Raw genomic sequence first — 10,773 nt, 5'->3', positions numbered from 1 at the left:
TATTAAGAGGAGACTACAAGCGAATCCGCATCCACCTGTCAAGTACCTGTATCCTCTTCCTCTGCAGTCAGGACTTTGTAATGTGTGCAGAATGTGGTTTTGCATTGTCTTGTTGAAATATGCATGGGCGTCCTTGGAAAGAAGGCAGCATACTGTGCTCCAGAATCTCTGTGTACTTTTCAGCTTAAATGTTGCATCACAGAAGTGCAAGTTACCTTTGCCAAGGGCACTGACACAACCCAATACCATGACCGACCCTGGCTTTTAGACTTGTTGCTGGTAACAGTTTGAACGATCCTTTTACTCTTTGGTACAAAGCCCACAGTGTCCATTTCTCCCATAAAATACCTGAAATACTGATTCATCTGACCACAGTACATGTTTTCACTGTGTGATGGTTCATCTTTGATGACTGAGAGCCCAGAAAACACGCTTCTGGACACTGTTAACATAGGGCTTCCTTTTGGTACGGTACAGTTTCCACTGGCATTTGTGGATGTAACTATGTATTGTGGTTCTTGACAAGGGTTTGCCAAAGTGGTGATATCGCTTGTGAATGAATGATATTTTTTTTATTTATTTTTTTATTTATATTTCCCAAGTGATGTATAACAGAGCAAGGAAATTTTCACAGTATGTCTGATAATATTTTTTCTTCTAGAGACAGTCTTATTTGTTTAATTTCGCCTGGAATAAAAGCAGTTTTAAATTTTTTAAACAACATTTTAAGGACAATATTATTAGCGCCTTTAAGCAATTTTTTGCCTAATTACCCTAACCTGCCTAGTTACCCTAACATGCCCAGTTAACCTAATTAAAAACACATTTTAGAGACAAAATTATAAGCCCCTTTAAACAATTTTTTTTTCAATTATCTACAGAATAAACCATCTTTATACAATAACTTACCTAATTACCCTAACCTGCCTAGTTAACCTAATTAAGCCTTTAAATGTCACTTTAAGCTGTACAGAAGTGTCTTGAAAAATATCTAGTCAAATATTATTTACCTTAATCATGACAAAGACAAAATGAATCAGTTATTAGAAATGAGTTATTAAAACTATTATTTGTAGAAATGTGTTGAAGAAATCTCTCCGTTAAACAGAAAACGGAAAAAAATAAACAGAGGGGCTGATAGTTCAGGGGGGCTCATAATTCTGACTTCAACTGTACATATAAATAAATAACTAAAGTTTAATTATTAAAATTAATAAATTATTTAATTTACTTCTGCATTTAACTTCTTACAAGGACACTTGTAAAAGAGACACATTGGACTTTTACGTATAGGTTAAATAAAATGCGTATATTTTATCTTAGTCATTGCACATGTTTATGAAGTAATAGTTTTTGGAAGTGTCATTTTTTGAGTGTATTTCTCAAAGGCAGACTCTCAGATGCCGTCGTTATAACAGTGGGATGGAGGAACGTCTGCCGAGAAGAATGCTCGTTTTCTCTGCTCGCTTCCTTCCCAACAGAAGATGTCTTTGTTTCTTCCAGATTAGTGACGAATTCCTGAAACTGATCGCTTTTTCTAAAAAGCGTTTCACCTGACACCATGTGAATACTTCATGCAAAGGAGGGGCTGAGAAAAAATCCATTTTTTACGCCGTTGTGACTCAGCAAAATGTCTTTTGGTAAAAATCTGAATGTCTGTAGCTATATATTAGTTTGTGTTGTATAGTCTTATTGCAAATGAGCTATTGAGGAGACGTGTAGCAGGAATGATGAAGACTGTGTTTTTTGGGGTTGTCGTACTACAATTTTTGGGATGCGTTCACTCCTATGGGACCGGGGCTCCTACTTCAGCTTGTGGGGATATGATTCCGAGACACGGAGTACAACCGCAGCCAAACCCTGCTCCGTACACCATCCAGGCCAGCAGCACAAAGTTTCAGGCAGGGATACCCATAACAGGTAGGAGATGATCTGGATGAAGGTAATGTGATGAGCTTGCTGTGCTTTATAAATGAATTTCCTCTTGGCTGTGTCCATCTAGTGCAACTTTAAAAGTAGTTTAATGCCAATAGGTTGAGAGTAGTTACAAAATGTACAGTTTTCCAGAAGTTTTTTTTTATTTTAGATGAAGAACAGTTTCTTTGTCAATACTAGGTGTTTGTTGAAATGTAGAACAATTAGAAGGCAAGGCAAGTTTATTTATATAGCACATTTCATACACAGTGGCAATTCAAAGTGCTTTACATAAACAGGAATTAAAAAGACAAGTTTAGGAACATAAAATGCAGACAATAAAAATTATTAAAAACAGATAAAAACAAATTAAAATGAGTTAAAATAGGTTATAAAAGAATGAAAAAGAAAACGAAAAACATAATAGTGTGATCTGTCGGACGCAGCACAGTGCTCGTACAGTAAAGGCACAGCTAAACAGATGTGTTTTCAGTCTCGATTTGAACATGCCTAATGTTGGAGCACATCTGATCATTTCTGGAAGCTGATTCCAGCAGCGAGGGGAATAGTGGCTGAAGGCAGATTCACCCTGCTTTGACTGAACCCTTGGAATTTCTAGTTTATGTGATTCTAAAGATCTGAGTGATCTGTTAGGTTTGTATTATTTGAAGGGATAGTTCACCCAAAAATAAAAATTCAGCCATTTACTGCAAATAAAATGCTTAACTTTGATTGTTTTGTTGTGTTTGCAGTTCAGATATCAAAACATTCTTATGTCAAGAAGCTTTTTCTATAGACAAGCAAAACATATTGTCTTTTTAATGAAATAATCTGTCTAAAACATTCAGAATAAACTTGTATCAAAAGAAAAACGCTTAATTTTGTTATATTTTTCCTTAAAACAAGACAATATGTTTTGTTTGTCTGGAAAATAGTTCTTGATTTAAGATTTTTAAAAAATATTTGGACAAGAAACTAGACAAAATCTAAGTAGTTATTTGCAGTGCATTTACTCACTCGTCACTTGTTCAAAACCGATTTGGCTTCTGTTGAACACAGATATTGAATATATTTTTAGAAATGCTGCCACCCATTTACTTCCATAGTAACTTCACCCTTGCTATAGACAACTATGGGTGCCAGCAACTAGAATTCTACAAAATATCTGTGTTCAACAGAAGAAAGAAACTGCTGAAGGTTTAAAACAACATAAGGGAGGGTAAAGCGATTATGTTCATGTTTTAATTTTTGGGTGAACTTTCCCCCTTTAAGTCAAATTTTTTTTGTTGGATGATCATTTTGACCCCATCAATGAGAACGAAAGTAACTATAGTTCCACAACAAGACATGCTTACTTATGTGTGTAAGTATATTTAATATTACAAATACCTGACTATGAACGTCTTATTAAGGTGTAACCGCAACCATTATACTTCTTAGTAAAAAATTAATATAAATGTATTCGCAAAAACAAACTGAGATGTCAGTAAAGGAGCGGAGATATATAAGTGTGAGATGCAGGACTGCCAGACTCAAGAACTTGCACATAAGCCAATTGCACTAGGCACCTTTTGCATAATAATAAGCATTATCTTAAACCATTAACTACTATACATTGTTTACATTACTCCACAATCAGTATTATATCATGTTTACATTCATAGATATGTATATATAATTGAAGTCAGAATTATTAGCCCCCCTGTTTATTTTTTTCCCCCATTTTGTGTTTATTGGAGAGAAGATTCTTATTAAAAGTCAAAAGTTTACATACAAAAAAAAAAAATGACTATGCCCAAGGACCTGTTCCATAAACTGAGCTTACAGAAAAGGCTAGGCTTATTTTGGTTTATTAATGGCGGATTTGTTTTCATATATCATATTTACAATAGTTCAAACTCCGTTACTCTGGCAACTTATGCTGGGAAACTCTCTCAGGCTAAGGTTTAAGTTCAAGCTTAATGAAGGTAATATTAATATGAACATTCACCTGCTGCAATTTGATGCCATTTTAATTCACTTAACCTCTTAATAATGATTAAAACGTTATAGTCACTTAATAGTATATGTATATATATATATATATATATATATATATATATATATATATATATATATATATATATATATATATAAATATATATATATATATAAATATTTATATATATATATATATATATATATATAAATATATATATAAATATATATATTTATATATATATATATATTTATATATATATATATTTTTTTATATATATATATATATATTTATATATATATATATATATATATATATATATATATAAATTTATATATATATATATATATATATATATATATAAATTTATATATATATATATATATATAAATTTATATATATATATATATATATATATATATATATATATATATATATATATATATATAAATTTATATATATATATATATATATATATATATATATATATATATATATATATATATATATATTTATATTTATATACACACACACACACATGCATACATATGTATATTTATAGTACCAAAGATCTTTAATAAACATTAAATAAAAAATATTAACTACAGCATTTCAATTTTATATATTTTATTATCTTTCTGTTGATTTTTTTTTCCTGTTTATTAAAATTTTATTTCATATTTTCCCTCAACACATTCATTGTGTACTATTTTTTGGACTGTGATCTTCAGATTATTTTTTGTTCGATAAGTTCAAAATTTTGCTTTTGCTTTTTGCACATAGATATTATTGTAAAGCATCCTGTAGAAAAATATTAATTTAAAGGAGAGATCTGAAGGGGGGGAGACGCTTTGAATTTTTTTTCTTTTTTAAATATTTTCCAAAATGATGTTTAACAGCGCAAATATAAATTTTCACTGTTTAAGGACAATATTATTAGCCCCTTTAAGCTGTGTTTTTTCTCAATAGTCTACAGAACAAACCATCATTATACAATAACTTGTCTAATTACCCTAACCTGCCTATTAATCTTATTAAACAAGTTAAGCATGTAAATGTCAATTTAAGCTGTATAGAAGTGTCTTGAAAAATGTCTAGTAAAGTATTATTTACTGTCATCATGGCAAAGATAAATCAGTTATAACAGATGAATTATTAAAACTATTATGATTAGAAATGTGTTGAGAAAATCTCTGTTAAACAGAATTTGGGGGAAAAATAAACAGGAATGCTAATAATTCAGGGGGGCTAATAATTCTGACTTCAACTGTATAAATAAGCACTGACTGATATAAACTATTGTGAGAAGCTTGTTAAAGGATACCCACAACGTTTGACCCAAGTTATAAGGCAAAGCTATAAAATACTAAGAAAATGTGTGAAAACTTTTAATTTGTCTAGAGATTATTAAAAAAATATCTAAAGAAAAACTCTCTCGTTATTCTGGCATTTAGCAAATATAAATCATTTTGGTAATTCTAATAGACCTAAAATAGCAAATATTTAGTATGATTTAACATCTGACATTTTTTTTACGAAATAGCAATGAGCCTTTTTTGTAGTGTATGTAAACTTCTGGTTTCAACTGTATGTGTATGACTTCACTGTGAGGGCAAAGTAAGAATTTCATCATTGTACAGGGAAACTTGTTTCCTTACTGTGCACATGACAATAAACTAATTGAATTGAAACAGTTCACCCAAAAATGAAAACTCTTTCAGCATTTACTCTCCTTTTACTTGTTAAAAACCTTATTTGACTTTCTTTCCTCTGTTGAAATGTCTTTCAAAGATATTTGGAAGAATTTTGGAAACCGTTAACTGTTGACTTCCATACTATTTATTTTTCTACTACAGGATTCAATGATTTCCAACATTCCTCCAAATATCTTTCTTAGTGTTCAAAGAAGAAAGACACTCAGTGGGGTTTATAACCACTTAAAATGAGTAAATATTGAGTAAATGATCACGTTTGGGTGAACTTTCAGAGCGGGACATAATCAGCTATGGGAATATTTCGACTGCATGTGTAATAGTAACTGTATTTGGTATAACATGTGCCTGACCTGTTTGTTTATCTGTTGTTTGTCAGTGGTTATCAAAGGTCCAGACTACAAAGGTGTGCTTCTGGAGGCTCGCTCTGGATCGGACACCACGGCATTAGGATCCTGGCAGATGCCTCCAGCCAACACTAAATTCTTAGAGGTGAGGATCAGTGATGAAGCTTCTGTCGTATTGATTTTGTTTTGGTCCCAGTACATTGTTTCAGTCCCTGTTGTCTTTGTCAGTGCCACATCCTTATTAATTCGTATGATTGCTCTTATTGCCTTGGTAACTCCCTTGTCACCCCCATGTCAGCCTCCCTGTCTTTGTGTTTAAGCAGAGATGTTAGTTTGGAGATATTGCTTGGTCTTCAGTGCTCATAACACAGCCATTCTGTCATATTCATTTATAAACACCCCTTTTTTTGCTATTTTTAAATATACGTTACATTTATGTACATAACATCTATTTTTATATCTTTGAAATTGAAACACAAGCTTTTATGTGACCTTGGATTACAAAATCAGACATTGCCAAGACCTTTGTTTCAGTATGTTCATGTGCTTCCAATGGGAAATGGAATGTTGAGTAGTGGGCGGGGCTTTATGTTTTGTGCATCATTCCCTCATAGCAATCTAACAGTAAAAGGGGTGTGGCTGAGAATATTGCAGACCGCCACTCCAAATGCAGAAGCAAATGATCAGACTTCGATTAAAGATTACCAAAACAAACTTTGCTTTTCATTGGATTAATTTAACGGATTAATTTTTCAAATAATTTAAAATTTGCAACCCAGGCTCATTGCGGATACGTATCCATGTGTATGAGGACAGCAAAATACGTGACTGGAGGTATGTCCGCTCGCAGTTTTTGTGTTTGCAAGTCCACCAGAGGGCGCTTTGTATGCTTTTAGATGATCTCAAATTTCTCTCACGCCTTGTTTCCTTGCATAAATCCACCAGAGGGCGCAATATACACTTCAGCCAACCAGGCCAGCTTGCTGTCGACTGACTCACCAAGCCACCCACCCCCTTCCCTAAACCCAACCGATAGTGTTTTCAAAAGCAATCTAGAAAAAGATTATTTATTTATTGTTGGTTTCTGGAACTGTTCTACACTGGACTCAAACCCCATCATCGCAGTAAACTCTGCTCTGCATCCCAAGTCGGCATATGCATCGAGCTACTAGGTAAACTGGTAACACCAGAAAAGTTGTCCACATCGAGGTAAGCGGTCAGCTGGTAGCACTAAGAGGAACAGAAGTTGGCATCATACCGTCCCATAGCGTTCATTTTAAATATGAAATGTGCCCAGACATACCTTTGGCTACATATTTCACGCTCTCCAGAAATGTAGACAGGGGTATGTATCAATAGTGAGCCTGTGTTAAAATTTTGATTCAATTGATTTAATTTGATTTGATGCAAATTATTGTAAAGAGAACTAAAACTTCTTGTGGTATAAACAAACATTCAGACATCTGTAAGGTATATCTGTAAGTAAATCAGTCATTATAAATGTTTACTTCATTGTAGTTGTTGTGTTTTCCAGTGTTCAGGAAACAAGCAAGGTGCAATCACTCATTCCAACGCTAACGTTAAAAACAACTCCACCGTCTACACCTGGGTTCCACCTGCGACCACAAAAAACATCATGTTCATGTAAGAGTGAACTTTTACAATCTCTAATTCATACTAATTTAATCTGTCGTTGTAGTTTATATTGTACTAATTGTATGCTAATACTGCTTACTTTAGATCACAGGTGTCAAACTCAGTTCCAAAAGGGCTGCAGCTCTGCACAGTTTAGTGCCAACCCTAATTAAACACACCTGATCAAACTAATTGAGTCCTTCAGGCTTGTTTGAAACCTACAGGTAAGTGTGTTGGAGCAGGGTTGGAACTAAACTGTGCAGGGCTTCGGCCCTCCTGGAATTGAGTTTGACACCCCTGCTTTAGATTGTATGATGAAAAGTATGATTTTACTCGAATAATCTGTACAAAACTTTAAAAATATTAACATTGACAGTGCTAATAACACGTCATCGTTTGTCTCAGAAAATTAGTTTCTAAAGGTGCTGTTGATTTGAAATTTTCACCAGACTTTTGTCCAGCGGAGAAATTAAAATGGTCGTGCCCAACTGAGTCTGGTTCTTTTAAGGTTTTTTTTCTTCACTCTCCTATCAGGTGAAGTTTTTTTCCCCTCTCCACTGTCGCCACTGGCTCGCATGGTTCAGGATTGGTAGAGCTACGCATTGATGAATTTGCTCTTCAGTGTTTGAACTCTCAGTAATGATTTTAAATCACACTGAACTGAGCTAAACTGAACTGAACTGAACTTAAACACTAAAAACTGAACTACACTGTTCCAGTTACTATGACCATTTATGTGAAGCTGCTTTGACACAATCTACTTTGTAAAAGCGCTATACAAATAAAGCTGAATTGAATTGAATTGAATTGAATGTTGGCAACAACCAAAGAAATACAGATATGCAAAAAAAAACTAATTAGATTACAAATTAAGTTATGTGTAATAAAATGAAACAACAAAGGGAACACATGAAGGAAGGAAGGTGTAGAAAGGCAGTCAAAGCCCAGACAGCAGCTGAAATCTCTCTAGTTCTTCAGCAACGTCTCCCCTTCCTCAGTGTAAATGAATATCCGCTGCTTCAGTCCAACATCTACATTAGCAAGAGGATGAAGATGAAACATTTCAGCAGGACAATGATCCAAAACACAGCCAAGGAAACTCTCAGATGCTTTCAGAGAAAGATAATCAAGCTGTAGAATGACCCAGCCAATCACCTGACTCGAATCCAATAGAAAAGACTAAATAAAGCTCAGATTTGATAGACGAGACCCACAGAACCGTCAAGATTTTACACTGTTGAAGTCTGTGATAAACTCGCAGCTGAGCAATGCATATGACTTCATTCTCCATATGAGAGGCGTCACCAAAAAGCCTTTTTATTTATTTCAGTAGTTCAGGACTTTCTCTTTGTGTCTTTCCTTTGTCATACACACGACTCATTTTTCTGATTGATTTATTTTTGTTTGTTTGTATTGTACTAAAATCAGGTTCAACTCCATGTCAACAGCTCCTTTAGAAATTTTATTCCCAGGAAAAAAAACATGACGTGTTCAATAATTATTCTCCCGCTGTATATTAACATAATATTTGTCTCTAGGGCCACTGTAGTCCAGCAGCGCAATGTATTCTGGGTAAACGTGATGTCATCAAGTCTGACCCCGAGTGAGTAAATATAGAGTCCCTGTGGTTTTACACTTCTTTTTTCTTGTAAAAATTGAAAAGCTCTAATGAATATTGTGGTAACTGGTTGCAAACGATTTAGATGAAATGACCGTCTATCAGTCTGTCTTTCAATCTGTCTGTCTGTCTCTCTGCCTGTCAGTATGTCTGTCTTTCAATCTGTCAGTCAGTCTGTCTGTCTGTCTGCCTGCCTGTCAGTCTGTCTTTCAGTCTGTCTGTCTTTCTTTCAATCTGTCAGTCTGTCTGTCTCAGTCTGTCTGCCTGCCTGTCAGTCTTGTCTGTCTGTCAGTCTTGTCTGTCAGTCTTGTCTGCTTGTCAGTCTGTCTGTCTCAGTCTGTCTGCCTGCCTGCCTGTCAGTCTGTCTGTCTTGTCTGCTTGTCAGTCTGTCTGTCTCAGTCTGTCTGCCTGCCTGTCTGTCTTCCTGTCAGTCTGTCTGCTTGTCAGTATGTCTGTCTGTCAGCACTGGCTCGCTGAAGACCAGACAAGCGGAATTTGCAATCATCAGTAGAAAACTAATCAAGTTAAACATTATATATATATATATATATATATATATATATATATATATATATATATATATTTATATATATATATATATATATATATATATATATTTAATCCATATAATAGTTGCAGCCAGTTACTCTTAAAAAAAATAAGTAAATCCAATTAAAAAACTTTTTTATTATAAAAGGTGAGTAGATGGCAGAATTTTTGTAATGTTAGTAATTTTAGCACCTTTATTTTTGTTATCCTTTATTTAAATTCTGCCCACGTAAATTGTTTGCAACCACTTACCTTAAAAAACATAGTAAATCTATATTTTGTCTGTGTGTAAATTTGATGTTTTGGGTGAACTATCCCTTTCATGTCATTTAAACAAGGAAGGAATAACCCATGGCTCATTAATGAAGTGATTTGTCATTGCTCTTATTAATTGTCAGGTGGAGGAGGAACGGCACTGGATGTAAACAGTGGCGCTGAAAGGATCATCACTCCTGCCCTGATAATGCTTATTTTCCCGCTGGCAGTTTTAACTGTATAGCTGCTCAATAATCCAGACTGATTAGATTATACTAGCTCAGTTACTCCTTGTGAAATATTTAATCACTCACTAGCAATTAAATATTTAGACAGTTTGTTTTTCCTGACTAATATTTAGAGCACAGGTGTCAAGCTCTGCATAGGCCACGGCTCTGCATAGTTTAGTTCCAACCATGCTTCAACACACCTGTAGGTAATAAACAAGCCTGAAGAACTCAATTAGTTTGATCAGGTGTGTTTAATTAGGGTTGGAACTAAACTGTGCAGAGCTGCGGCCTTCCAGGAACTGAGTTTGACACTTGTGATTTAGAGGATAGTCACATGCATATTTAAACTGAGTTCTCTCTGATGTCAATGGAAAATACTAATAAAATGCACCTTGATGCTGTTTTAGTGCTTCGTTTTGTATTTATATATGGATGATTCTTGAGTTTTTGGGTACATTTGGTGGCTCCTATATAAACCTTTTATTTTTCAAAAGGTTTAACGAAGGCAGCATGGTGGCTCAGTGGTTAGCACTGT

The 10,773-nt window shown here is 34.1% G+C and overlaps 1 protein-coding gene across 1 annotated transcript; it reads left to right on the top strand.

Moving 5' to 3' along the window:
- Positions 1 to 1,632: 1,632 nt before the first annotated feature.
- si:dkey-251i10.2 lies at positions 1,633 to 10,642 on the top strand. The gene is made up of 5 exons (NM_001326551.1): positions 1,633 to 1,920; positions 5,984 to 6,096; positions 7,486 to 7,595; positions 9,125 to 9,189; positions 10,152 to 10,642. The coding sequence occupies exons 1-5, from the start codon at positions 1,728 to 1,730 to the stop codon at positions 10,250 to 10,252; spliced, it is 582 nt and encodes a 193-aa protein (NP_001313480.1). The 5' UTR covers positions 1,633 to 1,727; the 3' UTR covers positions 10,253 to 10,642.
- Positions 10,643 to 10,773: the final 131 nt, after the last annotated feature.

This window comes from Danio rerio, chromosome 5, assembly GCF_049306965.1.
Source record: "Danio rerio strain Tuebingen ecotype United States chromosome 5, GRCz12tu, whole genome shotgun sequence".
NCBI lineage: Eukaryota > Metazoa > Chordata > Actinopteri > Cypriniformes > Danionidae > Danio > Danio rerio.
Note: the sequence above shows the minus strand (reverse complement) of the source record. Positions and strands in the feature narration are given on the sequence as shown.

What these genes read in the sequence shown, in the direction of transcription:
- si:dkey-251i10.2 (NM_001326551.1), top strand. Translation starts at nt 1,728, where the DNA reads ATGATGAAGACTGTGTTTTTTGGGGTTGTCGTACTACAATTTTTGGGA. An exon ending in GGCAGGGATACCCATAACAG is followed by an intron (nt 1,921 to 5,983) that starts GTAGGAGATGAT and finishes GTTGTTTGTCAG; the next exon opens with TGGTTATCAAAGGTCCAGAC. An exon ending in GTCATCAAGTCTGACCCCGA is followed by an intron (nt 9,190 to 10,151) that starts GTGAGTAAATAT and finishes ATTAATTGTCAG; the next exon opens with GTGGAGGAGGAACGGCACTG.